Below are 18721 nucleotides of genomic sequence, written 5' to 3'. Positions count from 1 at the left end.
ATCATCATTTTTTTTTAAATTAACAAACAACCTAACAAGTATGTGCTTTTATGTCTGTGAATAGAAGCCATATTGGTAGTTCTTGAATCTTACATCATTAAAATTTGAGCAAATTGCGCGAAATGTCACTAAACTATTGCGAGGTGCCGGTTTTGATCACTAAACTTTTTTATTAGCCAAAAATGTCACTGAACTAGTAAATCTGTCTCATTTTGATCACTTCGTGTACTTATGCCGTTAAGAGAGATGGAAAGTAACTTTTGAGGGGCAATTTCGTCTGCACAACCTCGTGGATTTGTGCAGACGAAATAGTTTCCATCCACCCCAAGAAAACGAGTAAGGTTACTTGCAATGAATGTGGAAATACTAAATATTTTTAGATACGAGAATGGGACAAAGAAGTAGTAGAAGAACGTGAGAATTTCTCAAGAATTTAAGGATCGGAAACTGGGTCTCGAAAAGCGAGATGAAGAAGGGTTGAGCATTCCGAAGCCAAATCGGATGATGACCAAGATAACAAAAAAGAAATATACGAAATTAAAAGCTACACAAGAAAAATGGAAAAAGAAAATTGAGAACGAACGAAGAAGGAGGTAAGATCTGCTGTGTGGGGAATATACCGCAGAGTTGAAGCGGATATGAAATTTGATTAGCTCAAATTTGTAGAAATTCTGGTGGATAAAATGAGAGGTGGAATCCGTACAGTAAAAAGGGCATCAGATACCTTCCGTGTGAGACCCATTGAATGAGAGGAACGGATCTGAATCATCTATTTGAGCAGTGCTGGTTTGATGATACTAGTCTACTACAACTTTTGATGAATGTTTGTGGGATGTGGAAAAGCGTTTATTGTTGTTGTTGCCTATTGGTGGTGGTGTTTGTGCAAATCAAAGAGAATTTTGTGGGTGTTGTGTGTTGAATTGGTGCATCCTCTATTGGAGTAGTGCAGAAGGAAGGGCGATATGAGTCTGAGGTGGATGCGTTTGGAATTTGGATTCGCCTGTGTTTGCCAATTTTTGTGGACTATTAGATGTTTGCTTCTCAGAGGTGCAGAAAAAGAAGAGGCCGTGTGTGACGACCCATCTCTCCCTAGGGCGTACCCCAGGGTTTAGCAGATAGCCTGTCCAGCTCTCGCCAGGACTCACCCACTTATTCAAGAAAATAAGTTACAACTTCGAAAGTAAAGGAAACAATAGTTTCCCAAGCTTAGAAAGTACATTTATACTCATTTCTATCTCAAATGTTCATACATTTCCAAATATAACAAAAGATCCAAGTTCAAGCTAACTTCTAACCCTAATCAAGCACTAGTGTGAGTACAATTCACAAAAAAAAAAAAAAACTAGACGACGCTAGCTTGTACCAGCCTCACACCCACGCTCATACCCCCTGTAAGGAAAACAAAACTAATAAAGTGAGCCAAAACTTAGTGAGGTTCCAAAACATCATGCAGACCCAAGTAGCAAGTTGACCACTATGTAAAACTTGAAATATCAAAGTAGCGAGTATAAGAGTTCATAAAAGTGGGCAATAACAAGTCAAATAGTAAATCATTAGATATCCAATATTTTCAGGTAAAAGGATACAGTAGTTCTTGCGAGTCAACTCCGCTATAGTTTCACCAAGTAGTAGTTGACACTCCGTAAACTTTCAAGTAGAGTAACCAGTCCAGTAGATCACCACTTAACTCTAATCCCCATCCACCAATCAACCCCCTACCGGGCCCGAACTCCAAAATAACTATGGTGGTAATACTCGAATATACCGAATCTAGTAGACCATATCCAAAGGATTACACGATAAACAATAAATGACAAACAATAAACAGTACCTATGGCTCGCTAGTCTCCTCAACCAAGCTCTTACTGGCTCGATTCAACTGACTAACCAATAGGGTTAGGATCCCAGGCAGTATTCAAGTCATGCACATATATATATCAAACCATTTGTAACCAACACACAGTAATAAGTCACAATAGGGCAAGTGCAATAAAGTACACCATTGCCCTATCAAACAAAGTGATTCATTCAAGTAATAAGTTCAAACATGCATTTGGAAACACTCACCAATGAGTTATTGCTTTCCAAAACCTAGCTCAGGTTCAACTCCCTGGCTGGAGTCCAAATCTGCGATAAAATACCGTTTAACAATTTGCAGTCAATTAGGATTTTAAAATATGGGAGTTTCGCTTAAAGAAAATCAAGTAAATGAAACTCATTGAAGTAGTATTCATTTTACTTATCAAATCCTAGAAAATTCATGCTCGCTCTTTTGGTTTCGATAAAGAAGCTATTAAAACGTTTAAGTTCGCAACTTGGTATAAGAGACGAGAAAATCTTGTTTAAAGTGGTCGCCATTTTGTCTTTGAAAAATATACACTTTTGGCAAAATTTTAGCTTATAAGTCACTCACAAGGTCAACTTAAACATCCCTACATAACTAAGTCCCAAATCGCTCACAAGTCACACACTTATTGTGACAGCCCCACCTCTTTCTAGGGTGAACCAAAGGGTATCAAGGGGCTACCTGCCCAGCTCTCACCGGGGCTCGGTCGATTAAAGAACTGCTAACTCAAATGAAGCGAATGAAATATCTCCCAAGCAAGGGAATGTAACCCTAATTGAGACATAATCACTACGCCAACTATCCAAAGCTTAGTATATATAGCTAAATGTCAACTTACCACTCCACACTTAATTTACATAGCATAAGTCGAACTTATGATTCAAGCTTACAAGTCTTCTCAAACAAAAGTTACAAATCTCAAAATACAAGTTCAAAGCAAAATAAAGCTAAGAAAGCTCTTGATCAAGTCCATTCCCGATTTGTTAAGGAAAACAAAGGGAATGGGGTGAGCTAAAGCTCAGTGAGGTTCCAAGTAAACAAGTAAGCACATAGCCAAATAAGGGCACAAAATAATCAAATAAACACTGTACAGTAGGATAACAGTTTAATCACAGTTCAATTCAAGGATACGGGTGGCTTTCAAAAGCCAAAAACCACTTGGGCTTGATCATAATCGCATCCGTTGACTCTCCGTCAAGATTTGTCTTCACAGAATATAAAGTCCGTAGAACCCACTTTCACCGGTCTCCGTCCACCAGTCAGCCCCCTACCGGGCCCGCACACCATAAACAGTAGTTTGGTAATACTCAAGTATACCGATTTCCAGTGTTCAGTAAACAGTCCCCAAGGTTTATCGGCCTTCTCGACCAAGCCCTTGCTGGCTCGATACGACCGACTCACCTATGAGGCTGGGTACCCAAACAGTAGCAGTAGTTGATGGGATTTCACCCAAGAAACTCCAACACAGTCATATATAGAGATATCATATCCCATAGTAAGAGTTTATAGAGCCTCAGTGGAAACAAGGGAGGTCAAGTGCGATAAAGTACACGCTCGCCTCCATTTTTATCAAAACAGTGTTTGGCTCAAACAGTCGCAAATCAAGTATTTCAAGTATTCAGATATTTCACATAACATAACAAGTAGCAGGTAGTGGAACACTCACCTGTCAAGCAATGTAGTAGTCAAATGTCAAGTATCTCGGTTACGACCACCTTCGTTTCCCAATCCTAGGGCAACAAGTGAAATCGTTAACAAATTAGGTTCATTTTCCACTCAATTGTAGGCTCATTAAGTGACCAAGTGAGTGGTTAAAACTACTCAATTCTTCATGCAAATTAGGCCCAAATTACAGTAAAAATTCATAAGAAACAAGTGTAGTAAGTGCATGAAAGTTTGGCAAAAGAAAAGTTTCATTCAAGCTTGAAATGTTCTTCACGGGTAAAACAGCCGCCCCGCGCAGTTTTGGGAAAAGGGCTATATTTCACTGTAGGAAGGTCTGAATCAGGTGCCGTCAGTGGGGTTGAAAACTAGACTCAAAGGGCTTTCCAATGGTACCAAATTGACACTCTAGTTCATCTCCTATCAGTACCAGTGGCTAAGAAAATTTGGCTGATTTTCCAACTCTGGATCAGTCCTAACCTCAAGCAAAACTACATTAGTTCTTGGTGCTATCTTCATTTGTTTTGGTTCAAATTCATCCAATTCAATCCTATAGTGTTAATATACAGGGAGTCAAGTCACTTAGTACCATTGGAGCTCAAATTGCAACACATAAACATGATTTAAAAAGGCCATAACAGTTTAGCCAACAAGAGAGCCAAAACAGTCCACTAGTGGTCCAACCAACCACTTTACTTGCTTAAATTTCATTCTAACTCACACATGAGCTTAAACAATGTCTAGCCAAGTTTCTTAGGCATGATTAAGGTGCAAATGAACCACAAAATCAAGGGAAAACCCCTCCTTCCAATACCGGTCAGCCAAGGGAAAAGAAAACAGTCCACAAGTTCATATATTTATCTAACCTTCATCCTCTCATGATTTTCACTCAAACAACATATCAAGTGTTAAATCTAACTCAAAAGGGGTCTAAAACATGTTAATACTTCATAAACAACCATGAACAAAGTTTAAACATTTCATCAAACACATGGTAGGCATCCTAACTAACCCAACTACTACTTGTTTAAGAGATTAACCCTAAATCTCATCCAAAACAACTTGTAGTTTGCCTTTAAAACTTAAAGTACATGATATAACACCATAAAACTATAATTTAAAGATCATTTACCTCTCTTGTAAGAAGCTTGAACCACCAAAACAATCCACCAAAATGAAAGCTTCAAACTTGAAACCAACTCTTTTTCTTTTGGTTTTAGCTCTTGATCAAACTAGGGTTAGAAAGCAAGAAAAATGGAGTTTTCTCTCTTCCTTGAGGAGCTTCAAGAATTCAGCCAAGCTAAGAAATAATAGAGCCAAGAATGGTTTAAATTTCCTCAAACCTTTGGTCAAACAAAATGCATGGCTAGGGTTTGGCCACTTGGCCCAATTCTTGTCCATTTCTTCCTTAATCTTTGACTAATGGTGTTTCAACCCTTCCAAATATTCCAATACCTATTTAACACCTCTAACCTATCATATAAAGTCCCAACCACAATAAAATAATATTTGGTAAAAATGTAATTGGTGAAATAAACTAAAACCAACTCAAAGAAATGTTTTAATTCAAGTAGAGGAAATGAAATGCAATACAAGGGAATTGTTGTAACACATGTAGAATATAATGCAAAGGCATGTAATAAGTGGTTTAAATCTTAAGACAAGACATGTAGTTTAGTGAAATTGTATTTTAAAGTGAGGGTTCTCACACTTATTACTGTATTCACTCACTTATCCCACGAAAGAAAATCGGGCAGCATTTCCTTTGTGTTTACCAATTTTTCCAGCCATTCAAGGCTTCATTTTCTTTCAAAATCAGCCCCAAAAATCAACACTAAAAGTAAGAATATAAAGATAGCTCTTAATCTAGTCCATAAACCATCCAATTGTAACTCATTTCTAGCAATAATTATCACAATACCAAAGCTGGAATTTTGAAACCCTAAGCTGGAAATTTGCAATTAAAGCTGGAAAATTCTACTTTGAAGCTAAAAATTCAGACTAAAGCTATAAATCTTCATATTAACACTCTCAAGTCTATATCAAAACTACATACTATCATTTCATGGCTGAAAAATACAAACCAAAGCTGGAAAATTTCATCAACTTTAAAAATCCATGATATCGTCCATAAAACTTCCATATTCAAGTCATCTATCCAATAAAATGCAAGATAAGAGAGATAAGAAGAGTTTCTTAGCTTAATACCTTCCAACCTCAAGGAAAAACACAAAACCAAGGCTGTCTATGCAAGATCACTCCACCCCAAGCTTCCTTATCACCTTGTTGCAAGTTTGTTCTGTTTATTTTTTGTGATTTCAACTCAAACAAGGCAAGAATCAAGATGGAATTTGAAGCTCTCTCTCTCTCTCTCTTTTTTTCTCTCCAAGTTTCGGCTAACACAAGAGAAAAATGAAGAAAAATGGGCCAAGAAGAAAGATAAGAAGAAAGAAAACTCATTTGGTCAAAGCTATCTTGGATTGCCAACACTGGGCAACCAAGTTTTCCTTCTTTTTTTTTCTCTTCTCTTGTTTTTGGTCAACAATTTTGGCTGACTTAAGGGTTAATTTAGGGAGGATTAAGTGAAATAAAAATAAGGAGATTTGGGTAAGAAAGTATTGGTCAAGTGGTGTACTCAATCGGTAACAAACGGTGCACGTCGGTTCAAACCTATTTTCCTTAACTCCCTTGTACTTTTGTTTGAACTTATGATTCACTAACTTATCATTAGCACTTGTAATCACACACTTCCTCTTACCTAATACTCACTCTTATCCACCAAATTTAGTACACATACCTGATCAAGTGATCACACGAACAAAGTGCACAAAAACCCTAATTTACTCTAACACTAAAAGTGAAAGTAAAACTCTCGATTTTATTATTTATTACAACTATTGAGGGAGTAAATTTAGTAGTAAAAGGAATTATAAATTAACTTGTTCGAAATAAGAGGGAATTATAAGAAAATATAAGCAAATTTTCAAGTCGTCATAAGGCTATTCAACCAGCTTCCTTTCCGATCAATTTCCGACATTGATTTCTAGTCTTTTGGGCGATTTCTTTTTTTTTTTTTCTGCACCATCTCTGAATACCCATGAACAACTTTTATTAAGAAATCATTCGGTAAAAACGTCTCCAACCCTATCAAATAGCGGCCCAAAGTACTGACCTCGTCATTGCTGAAATTTCTGCGGTAGAATTCTTTTTTGAGCTTCGTTTCCAGACCAGTGTGATTTCTGGCGTGATTTTCACATTTGATCTACTCTACAAAGGTCCCAAGGTAACCTTAGCTTCTCCCTTTATTGCTTTAACACTATTTTTTTCGTGAGAATCCGAGTCTATGAGACGTGAATCTTTAGTTGTTTTGCTGTTGACAATGCTTGATAATCGTGACTATGGCTTTATCATCTAGATCTTTATGCACACTAGTTAAACGCTGGTCTCCTCATCATTTGCTGCGTTTCTGTTAGTCTTTGATGTGTTTGAGAGAGGACAATGAAAGAATCATGATGCTAAGATTACAATAGTGAATCAAGATCTTCCTTGTCATCTTGCCGATAGCTTGTTTGAAACCTGGGGTTGCATGATCTTGTGATGGGTTTTGAATCATGTGTTTAAATTACTGCAATGTTGTTTTTATTTATCTCTACAAGTTTTGCAACTCATGATCTGAGACATGTTTTCGAGGATTTGTTTTAAATATACAAATGAAAGTGGTTTGTTTCTCTTTTTGCTTGCAAACCCGAGAAGAAAAGGAAGAGAAGGGGGGTTTTGAGTCATTAATTTCATGTTGGTACGCCGTTTTTCTTATTGGGATGAAGTTTTTATGTTGGTTGATGAATCCATGGGTTTTGTTTAAATTTGCGACTAATTTTCTTTGCTTGAATAAGAAACCAAGGAAGCTGCAGGAAAGTTTTAGAAGAAGAAAGCTTCTTCGAAGTTTTGCATGAAAATTTCCAAAAAATGAGCTTTGCCCCCTGTAGTTTTAAATAAATTCACTATGGCCCTAAAACTTTTATAATTTTTTCAATTAGGTCCCTGTTTGTTTTAATTTCTTGAATATAGGTTGTTTACTTTCATTTAAATGCTTTAATTAATCAATTTCATGACTATTTCCATTTTTTTACATGTTATTGCTTTTATTTGTTAATTAAATTGGTGCCTTGATGATTTTTGTTAATTTTGGAGTTAAATAGGGCAAATCCAATCCCCCATTAGCTACTACTTCAAGCGAGGTATATTCTTGTGTTATTTTAAATCCTCTTATGTGCTTTTATGTGTTTATGTGTGTAATTGCATATTTTTGAGTGATTTTTCTTTGGTTATTCATTTTATTTGTTTTAAATTTCATATATTTAATTTAATTTTAATGATTATTTGAGAGGCATTTAAATATCGAATTGTAATAGATAGGGGTTCAAGACATGTATATAGATAGAATATGTAATAGATAGGTTTTAATTTTGCCAAAAATGTATTTAATTAGATAAATGTAATAGTTAGGTTATTGTTATTTTAATTTCCCCCCTTAGATTGTAATTAGGGCCCCGAATGTAATAGTTAGATTTCTATTTGCTTTTATTTGCTTGTGTGCTTGCATGCTTGTGTGTTTACGTGTTTACTCGCTTTCTTAGGGTCTTTGCATCTAGATATCATGCTTATGTGCTATGTGCTCTATGTGATTTATGTGTTTACTTGCTTTTATTATGTTTTATATGATTTATTTAGTTATAATAAATGCATGATGTCACCATACTAGTCCAACGCTAGTTGTGGTCTATTTTCTCGATTTCTCGCTAGTCCAACACTAGTGAGAATATAAGGGCTAGTCCAATGCTAGACCCTTAGGGACCGTCCACGCATTAGATCATTTTGTGTGACAAATCACTACATTTCATGCATATTTTTACTTTTTAGGACCCTTACCATTTTGCATAATATTTCCTCTATATGTATATCCCTTATCCCTATATGTGAAACATGACATTTAAACTTGCATTTCATTTAAGAAAATTTAGAAATAGGTTAGTGCATTTGCTTGGTTAGGTTAGACAGTACCTTTTAAAATATGGGATATGGACGAGTATGCCTCCTTAGCATTAGCACGCTCATATCTCCTCTATAAAAAGGAAAATCTAGTCACGAATCCTAGTTCCCTGCACCCGTTATGTTGCATTCCTCTTTTTTAGGCCACGTATACTTATATATTATAAATTTTCTTTTCTTTGAGTTGCATTCCACTCTTTGCATATTCATGACCTCTTCTAAGAGTCATTTTGGGTATCACAATTAATGTGATTCACACCAATTAAACTTTGAAGAAATATTTCGACCCTCCCGATATCCATTAGGTCTAGTCTAGGTTTGCATCCATATAATAACATCCAAATGTGATAAGTCTTATAGGTTAAATTAAGAAAATTTTCGACTAAATCACGCAATTAGCTTTGGCTAGGTTGAAAGGGTGCCTTAGTTCAAATCTTTGCCTTCCCTTTCTTCAACCGTAACTCCCGAATTCTTTTTCTCTTGTTTTCAAAGACCTGGAGTCATCTAAGAAGGGTTTTATCTGTTTTTTTATTATTAAAAATATATTTAGGTGACTTGGTATACCTTAACTCGATACCAAGTGGCGACTCTTGTTTTTTCTTAAAAAACTATTGTTTTGGGACAAAATCATCGCACTTTATTAAATTCCATTTTAGGTCATTTTTCTTTATTCTCTAAAAATCAAAACACATTTTCACTCAAAATTAATCAAAAATTCATAACTCGTAAATTCATTTTTCAAAAACGGGGCGCGACAGATACCATATGTTTGCGCTTCCATCTAAGAAGAGTTCAACCACATCAATCTTCTGAATTTCAAGGATTTAATTGATCAGAAAGTATTTCTCACATTTTCTCAGCTGTTCTTGAGGTTTGGTTCCTTTGAACATGGTCAGCTCTACCTTCAGAGTGTTTTTCCAACCATTGCCTATGATTCTTCTCTTTACTCACTAGCTCCCATCCTTCTTTGTTGTGGAAAAGAGGGGTTGGTAGCAGTGGACTTTTTTCAAACATCTGAGACTCCTCTCCAACAACTCCCTTCTCTTGTTTTAGAGCTTGCAAGAATACTGCCAGCTTGTTCTTCATCCTAACTAATGCCAGATCAATTTTTTTTTTTCTATGTCACTCACCCTTCCATCTACATGCAGTTTCAGCCTCTAGAAGTCTGCCTACAACCCATTAACTTGACTTTGCATCTGACCTTCCATCTTCTTGATCTGTTCCTCCAAAAGCTTCAACCAAGTTCCTTCTGCCATGAATAGGATATCGAAGTAGCTTCCTAATGCAAGGACTGGAAGCTCTAATGCCAATTTTGTAAAATATTAGAGAATTAAGGGGAAATCTAGAAAGATTTAGGAAGAAGAAGGAGAAAAGAAATGGAGGAGAAAAAAGAGAATTTTATTAATAGATCAATCTATATGAAGTTGTCCAACTTCTTTCTAATTCTCACATTATATATTATTACCTTCCAATCAGTTTAGCAATAACCGTTCTTCAATCAATCAATTTGTTATGTCTAACAAATTGTAACTAACTCTAGCAATAGTTACAACTAGAAATAACTATAGAAGAAATGACACAGTAGCATTTAACTAAACTACACTATTCCAATAACCCATGTGACACCGTTTCTACCTTTATTCTTGAGACCATGACGCAATACAATCAAAATCTAGTCAAACTCATTAGACCTTCGATTTGATCAGAAGCATGGTGTAATTTTGGGTGGTTCAGTGGGTCTTTATTTTAAGCCAAAATATAGCTTTTTTGCCAATGTTTGAATGTTGGATTTCCTTCTAAGCGTGCAAAGATTTTAGCACTAGGATAATCATTTTCTTGTTCACCAAATGCCTCTTAAACTCTACTTACTTTCTTATTGTAAATTAATCAAGCAAGCCTCTAAGCCTTACAGGGAGATTGGACAAGGAGGATGGTTTGAGAGTCGAACCAATGGCATCAAACTAAAAATGTTATCATCATGTGACAATAGTTGTATAATAAAAAATTATCTCATATTTTAGGCACAAAAAATTGAAAGTTTGTTGGATCGCTAAACCAAAAAAAAATTATTTTATTTTTTAGCATATGATTTAAATGTAAGCGTATACAATCAAATTGAGTCTTCTAATAATTCTTTTATATATCCAAAATTCATTTTTCTAAGTAGAATAATTAATATCTAAAAGTACTTTATTTATAAATTTTCACATATAATAAGATAATTAGTATATTATTTGACATATAAAATTTTAGTGACTCGTTAGTTCTACCACCTATCTCCAATTGAAAAGTGACCCATCACCCAATGCCTTTGCGAGTTCCTTGCTAGATTGGTTAACAAGTAGGATTATCCAGACTCCGATTTACTTTTTCAACTAGCTTGTATCCCCATGTATAGACATGGGATAACTATTTATTGTCAAAGTGAAGGAATTAAAAAGAAAGCTATTTATTGTCAAAGGTACTTGATGCAATGTTTTTTGGTTAATTTGTAATTCTATTGAAAGATGAAAAAGCTCAAAATTTCAAATACTACATGAACATATTTTATTTTGAAAATAATGTAAAAAGGTACCTAACTTCAAATTCTTCTTATACATCATTACTTTTATAGACATAGTTTTACGTATACATAGATCAAACATACTTTCTCACTAAATAATCCAACAATAATTGAAGTGAACCATGCTTAACTTCAATACCATAGTATTTTGGCTTGGATCCCCAATAAAGATATCATTCTCTCATTTTAATTCAAAGCTCAATCTGCCAATGATTAACCAAAAAAAAAAGAAAAAAAAATACAACTTTAAACTTTTACCAAAAATATCAAAATAGATTATTTTAAACTTTGGGTGTATGTCTCAGAACACCACTTGAAAAATTCAGAAGCAAAAGAAAATAAGTCTTTAAAAAATAGAATCAAAGTCCCAAGTCCACAATAAATTTATTCAGTTATTCAATCTTAAAAAAAAAAATCAAGGTGCGAACTTTAGGTTTGAAAAAAACTATGATGAAACACGTTGTAACATACCTAAAAAAATTCAGTATTCAAGATTATGATCTTTTTTAATTTTTGATATATCCTACAATTTGATTGGCGGACATTAACTAGAGTTTAACACCTGATAATGCTATGGGAACTAAGGCTTCATACTCATCACACAACTTGTAATCCATCTGCAAGTAGCCAAAATATTTTTAAAATAGAAGAAAATTAGTCCATATCATAATCTAATTCTCTTTTGTAGAAACCAATTCACCAAAGCTAAACCATACCAAAAAACTAATGAACTAACCTTCCGTCATCATATCCCTCAATGGTGAAGTGAACTCAGCAAGATTCGTTGGTCTGAAACAATCCTACATGTACAGATCTGATATTTAATTGCAAATAGAATAGTACAAAATCGTAATGGCACTAAAGAGCCACCAATTCAATATAATTGTAGCATTATTTGACTTAGTTATTGCTCAATACAAAATAACTAATGTAACAATACATTATTTGATATAAATATGTTTATTATATAATCAACTTTGTCTCTATACCAATTTCACAATGAAAAACCACATGTAAAATAACAATATGGCACGTTCTTTTGTGTACTGATCAAAAGAAATAAACCAGCTCCTAATTTGCATGTGAATACTTAATCAACCAAATTAGTGTTCGATTTGCGTGAACGATACTAGTCGATATTGCAAAGTCTAAGTTACTATAAGTTGGATGATAAGTTCTTTATAGTTGATAGTCAACTGGGTAATGAAACCACTTTATGTAGAACAAATAAAAGAACACATATGAAAACATATCCAAAACAAAGTACAAAGCACATAGAAAAACCAACCACAATATAATTAATAAGAACTATTAAAATAGACAACAACCATATCAAATTAATCAAAAACAAAAAAACATGTAAGAAACAGTCATTTTCATGGTTACTTGGTAACTAGTGTGTTGATTCAGAATAACCTGATTCTGGATATGTTTCTGATAAACCATTAATTCTCTATACATGGCATCTTCAACAATAATTTTCAAATAGAATCTTGTATTGGATGTGTCTTGAAATGCTCAATTGGGTTGCTGTTTTAATGGTCCCCTAATAAAAAGAAACTGAAAAAGATTATTGTGGCACGTGGAGTCCTCCAATTTAAGATTCTCTTCTTAATTAAGATAAAGCTCAAAAAAACTAATTTGTTGTTCTTTTATCTCAATTTCTTATTTCATTCATTTCTTTTCTTATCTCACTTTCCTATACATAGCTTGCCACAAAGAATTCTAAGTTCAATGGATGATTTCCACCAATTCTTTAATGAAACTTGCTTTTTATCCAAAATAAAAAAGAATTCTCAGTTCAAAGGATGTGAGGAAAAAGCGGGACATGTAAAACACTACCTAAAGGCAAAATTTGAGGCCACAGTCACCATTCACTGCCCTCAAAATGGGGGTGGTTTTGGAACCCTCTCCGTCCTTCAATCCCTCAGCTCTAAATCAACAAAAGATCTTCAATGTTCCTCTTCATTTTCTTATGGGATTTTTTTAAGATAAAACTTATTGATTCTAATTTATAAACATTAATCCCATGGGAGGCTGCATGTCTATACCAACAAATACAAGTTTCTTGAAGAGAACAAAGAACCAGAAGCAAGTGCATGGATCATGTGATCAGGGGCATAGCGTTAATGGTGGCAATGCAGCAGGGTTACCTTTAAGCCAAAGGATCTCACGACCAGTCACAGTTTTGAAAGATCCTGATGGACATGAAATCTACCAAAGATACAAATTTGGAAAGGAACTTGGAAGAGGAGAGTTTGGTGTTACGTACCAGTGCATAGACAAAGAAACGGGGGAAAATGTAGCTTGTAAAAAGATATCAAAGAGCAAGCTTAGGACCGAAATCGACGTTGAGGATGTCCGGAGAGAGGTTGAGATCATGAGACATTTGCCAAAAAATCCTAATATTGTCAGCTACATAGCTGCTTATGAGGATAAAGAGGCAATTTATCTTGTTATGGAGCTTTGTGAAGGTGGAGAGCTCTTTGATAGGATTGTTGCAAGAGGACATTACACTGAAAGAGCTGCTGCTCTTGTTACCAAGAGTATTCTTGAGGTTGTCAAGGTAAAATTTTTTCCCCTTTTTCTCTTTCAAGGAAAAGCAATATGAATCAATTTTGGTTTTTTGTTTTTCTGCCACTAAACTCTTTCCTTGTTATGTTCTTTATAAAAACATTCTTCCTCCTAGAGATTCCAATTTCACTTGATTTTGATTTCAGTCCCACAACGAATGTACAAAGAGGAATTGTCAATTTAGTATTGTACCATATAATAAGAATCCAATATACACCTATAGGATTTGAAAAGGGACCTTTCTAAATTGGTATAGAATTTTAGTCCAAAACTAAAAAATGTTGGATGTTTTATAATTGAACATTTTTTATGTGCATGACTAACTCAAAATAAATTTATCTAGAATTCCTTCTAGGAACTATCTTATTAGTTTTAAGTAGCAAAAGGAATTTTACTTAATAAAAAAAAAACCGCGCAATTAAGCACTTGAATCAATTCATTGTGTTGATATGGTTTTTACATATACTATTAGTATTGAAGCATAACTAGCAAGTTCTATATAATAAATAGATTTGTAAGTGTTTCTCCATTGGTTTCCAAACACAAATTCATCAAAAAAATAAAATTTTACTTCTCCCTTTAGCGTAGACATATCTTTTGGCATGATTGGCATCTTTTCAACAAATTAAACAGAAGAACTATACTCATTTTCTCTTTGTATTTCCCATGGTTTAGTTTGGACGTAGAAATGGAGACTCATGTCAATTTTTGAATATATATGCGCTAGTCAATTGCAAAACTTTCCCCATAAATAGTTTGAAAAACAAGCATCAACTTATGTACAAAAGGTACAAGAAATATTTAAGTGTTAGCATGGATATTTTCTAGTGTTTGTAAAACAAGTTGTTTGTACCAATTTGTCAACGGAAAGTAAGAACATAACTACATGTGTCTGTTGCAGTTATGCCATAAACACGGAGTAATCCATCGGGATCTTAAACCAGAAAACTTTTTGTTTGCAAATACAAGTGAAAATTCACCATTAAAGGCAATAGATTTCGGCCTTTCCATATTCTTTCAGCCTGGTATGCTTTCAGATTGCAATTCAGCTACACTATTTTTCACAAAAGCAAAGTATTTAGATATATTATATGTTAAATTTATGTGCGCTCAAAGATGATCATTCAAGTATAATGGTAGGCCAGCATTTTTGTGAAATTGTTGGAAGCCCATATTACATGGCTCCTGAAGTCCTTCGACGTAATTATGGATCAGAAGTAGATGTCTGGAGTGCGGGAGTAATTCTTTACATATTGTTATGTGGAGTGCCTCCTTTCTGGGCAGGTAACTACATATCTTTTCTGCTCATGATTTACCTAACTAGTGAAATTGAATAACTATGCTTTACTCTCTTCAACTATAAGGGCAGCAAAATTATGCCCCAAGTAAGAAGGATAGCAACATTATTAATATTTGACTTTCATTTTTTTGGTATATAGTAGATCAAATATTTTTTAAGCTGTTTTAAGTGGTTTTTATAAAGGCACACGTTGAGAAATCTTTTATTGCAATTAGTTCTTAAAAGATAGTGGGATTACTATCTAAACTAGAAATAGGTAATGGATGAATAGGCTACTTTATTTTGGCTTATTTGTTAATGACCTTACCTTTGGTTTCCATTTCCACGAGCAACTGTACAGTAAATGTAACTTCATGTCTTTGAAGTTTTCATGTGTTTTATTGAGAAAACGTAAAACATTTATGAAGAAATCTAAAGATTAATTTTGTAATTGTTGCCTACATATCAAATTGATCGATGTAAATAAGTAAGGACTTGTAGTCTTGAGAACTATATAGAACCTTTTGAAAAGCATGAAGACCCCCTAGAGTAATTTGCCCATATAATGTTTCTCTAGAAATCTAATTTTTTTGTCTTTATTTCCCATGGCTTTTAACTAGCACAGAATCTGAAGAGGGGATTGCTCATGCAATTGTTCGGGGTGAGATAGATTTTCGAAGGGATCCTTGGCCTAAAATTTCACGAAATGCTAAAGATCTTGTGAAGGGCATGCTGGAACCAAATCCTTATACAAGACTGACAGTGGAGGAAGTACTTGGTAAGTACATTAATTATTCAGATACATTAAGAAACCTAAATATGTACTGTACTTGATCTAACCAACTATGTGAGTCACCATCTTCTAAGTGGACATAGTGAATTTTTTTTATTTGAGTTAGATTTAACAAGTAGTTGACATATTTCTTTTACTTTTTCTTTTTGAAGAAAACGAATGGATAAAGAATGCTAACCAAGTTGCCAATATTCCATTGGGGGAAGGAGTTCGAACAAGGATTAAACAGTTCTCTCTGATGAATAAATTCAAGAAGAGGGTTCTCAGAGTAAGCTGGCACATACTAACTCTAGTATATTAAAAACTTTCCATATATTTATCCACATGCATATGGCATAAGCATACTTAACTTTTTATATATTAAGATTAACTGATGCAATTGTCTTCAAAATAAAGGGATTACAATCATGAATGTATATTAAGGATCCTATAAATTTTTGCCTGCGATCCTCTTAGGCACATTTTTCTGTTATGAAAATTGAACATATAAACCTACCTCATTCCTAGATGCACTCATCTATAGTTTACATGTTATCTTCTACTATACTCTTGGCAATACATTTAACAGGTAGTAGCAGACTACTTGCCAGATGATGAAGTGCATGGGATTAAACAAATGTTCTACTCTATGGACACTGATCAAAATGGAAGCTTGAGTTTCGAAGAACTCAAAGATGGTCTAAATAAGTTTGGGCAAGATGTTGCTGATCCTGATGTTGAGCTACTAATTGATGCTGTGAGTATCCTAAGTCAAATGAAAAGGAAAACAATATATTAGAAAAAGAAAGGAAGACTTCTTATATCTTAATGTGTTTTATAGGGTACTTAGTCTTACAAAATTTGGGACAAAGACAACATTTGAAGATCTGTCACATTTTCATTGGTGACGTTTTTGTTTTAGCTCCTAAAAACAAAATGTATCCACTATGAAAAATTAAAGAATAATACCTTCAAATCATACAAAGTAATCTGATTTGATATTGTAATGGTTCTCAATAGAAAATTGCCCGCATAAAGTGCAACTAAAGCCTATTTTGACAAAAGTAACAATTGTAGGTATAATAAGTACCTTGTTTCTATGTTATGTGTCTAATAGGAGTAAAAAAACATCAATGAATGTAATAATTCTTTTGTTACCTATCATCCCTCAAAGTATTTTAGGAAATTTATTGGTATATGCAACTAATAACATCCCTTTCCTTATATTTTGCATGAAATTTCTAGACCATCTGGTTTAACTAGATGTGAACTTAAATACTTGTCAAACACATATGTAAGGATTAGTTATTCTATTTTAAAACCACATTGGACTTTTTGTATTATTAGTATTTGTTGACTTATATCGCTAGCATTACAACTTGTACAAGGTGTAGGTTCAAGATAAAGGAGTGTAGATTTAGTTTTTCCCCACAACTGATTGTAATTATAATTTATAATGATTGAAATTTATTAATATTATCACTTTCATCAAAAAATATGCCCCCAAATGTTCCTTAACTCATAACAGATCTTACTGTTAGATTACATGAGGATACTAATGTTTGAACATCTTCGCTCCTTATTTGCCAATACCATTTGTTTGGAATAGCTTTTGTGACTAAACTGTTTTTGTCCCAAATTCACTTAAAAGTTGCTTTTACTCTACTAGGACGAGTATGACTCTCTAACTAAGTCCTATTTTTCTCTGAAGGCTGATTTGGATGGGAATGGGATGCTTAACTGTGATGAATTTGTTACATTAGCAGTCCATTTGAAAAGACTAAGCAGTGATGAGCATTTACTTCAAGCTTTTCACCAATTTGACAAGAATGGAAATGGATACATCGAGTTTGAAGAATTGAGAGATTCTTTATCAGACGAACATCTTGGTCCGAACAATGACCAGTTTGTGCAAGACATCATATTTGATGCAGACTTGGACAAGGTAAGGATGTGTTCATATAGCAAATCCTCTATTTTTTTTTTGTCTATTTATGCACCATTGGTGAATTTGTTGTTTCTCACAAACTATTTTTGCATAAACACTATTCATAACTGCTTTATACTAGATCCTCTTATAAATATAATAATTAGAAATTGTTGAATCCAAACAACCATACAGCTTTATTCCCCTCTTATTTGGCTAAACAAACAATTTATGTATAACAATTTTGATCACTCAGCTATTTAGAATCTCCTAATCTTCATGCACTAAACTTTTAAAATTTGAACGTATTTTTCTTGTTATTTTTCAACCATAATTTCTATGGGAATACCATACTCAACGAAAATTTTGAGTTTTTTCTTCCCTTGTATGAAGTTGCTTGTGAAATTAATCAAACAAATTAAATTTTAATGCTTTTGGAGCCTAATGGGTCATTTGGGCGCTCTAAATCATTCATTGGTTAAATACAATTAGGATAATCTTTGATCTCCTATAGGTGTTTGTACAAGTTATATTATTGCACTTCTTAGTCATTACATAATGATCACAACCTATAAAACTCTATAATTTTGGTGATTTTATGTACTTTTATAGGATGGAAAGATCAGTTATGCAGAATTCAAGGCAATGATGACTACAGGTGCAGATTGGAAAATGGCTTCTCGCCAGTACTCTAGAGCAATGCTAAATGTACTCAGCATGAAATTGTTTAAAGATAAATCTATGCAACTCAAAATTTGATTATCTGTTAAGGTTTCTATTAGAAAATCCTCTTCCCCTCATGCTTGAAAATGGCATGTTGGTATTAGTGTCACAATTATAGTTCTCAAGATGTAAAAGACTCTTGGGGATATCAATTCAATGCCTTCCCCCCATATTGGAAATTCCCAAACCTACTCTACTTAATTTTTCAGCCAACTTTTGATCACTGTATTTGAGGTTGTCCAAATGATGACTACTGAACAGGTGATGTTCTTCTTAGCAGTTACCAATTAGATTTGTAGTTCAAATAGTGAACAATAAATTTACTA

General features: G+C 34.0%; 1 protein-coding gene across 1 annotated transcript; it reads left to right on the top strand.

The window, feature by feature from the left end:
* Positions 1-13149: 13149 nt before the first annotated feature.
* On the top strand, positions 13150-18431 carry LOC113755748 (calcium-dependent protein kinase 24-like). The gene is made up of 8 exons (XM_027299655.1): positions 13150-13686; positions 14596-14719; positions 14835-14978; positions 15599-15751; positions 15919-16034; positions 16335-16502; positions 17457-17690; positions 18285-18431. Exons 1-8 carry the CDS (start codon positions 13150-13152, stop codon positions 18429-18431), a joined length of 1623 nt encoding a protein of 540 aa, XP_027155456.1.
* Positions 18432-18721: the final 290 nt, after the last annotated feature.

The sequence above is a fragment of the Coffea eugenioides genome, unplaced genomic scaffold, assembly GCF_003713205.1.
Source record: "Coffea eugenioides isolate CCC68of unplaced genomic scaffold, Ceug_1.0 ScVebR1_168;HRSCAF=679, whole genome shotgun sequence".
Classification (NCBI taxonomy): Eukaryota; Viridiplantae; Streptophyta; class Magnoliopsida; order Gentianales; family Rubiaceae; genus Coffea; species Coffea eugenioides.
Note: the sequence above shows the minus strand (reverse complement) of the source record. Positions and strands in the feature narration are given on the sequence as shown.

Coding starts and splice junctions, on each gene's coding strand:
- LOC113755748 (XM_027299655.1), top strand. CDS start 13,150: ATGGGAGGCTGCATGTCTATACCAACAAATACAAGTTTCTTGAAGAGA. Junction 13,687..14,595: donor GTATTCTTGAGGTTGTCAAG/GTAAAATTTTTT, acceptor TGTCTGTTGCAG/TTATGCCATAAACACGGAGT. Junction 14,979..15,598: donor AGTGCCTCCTTTCTGGGCAG/GTAACTACATAT, acceptor TAACTAGCACAG/AATCTGAAGAGGGGATTGCT.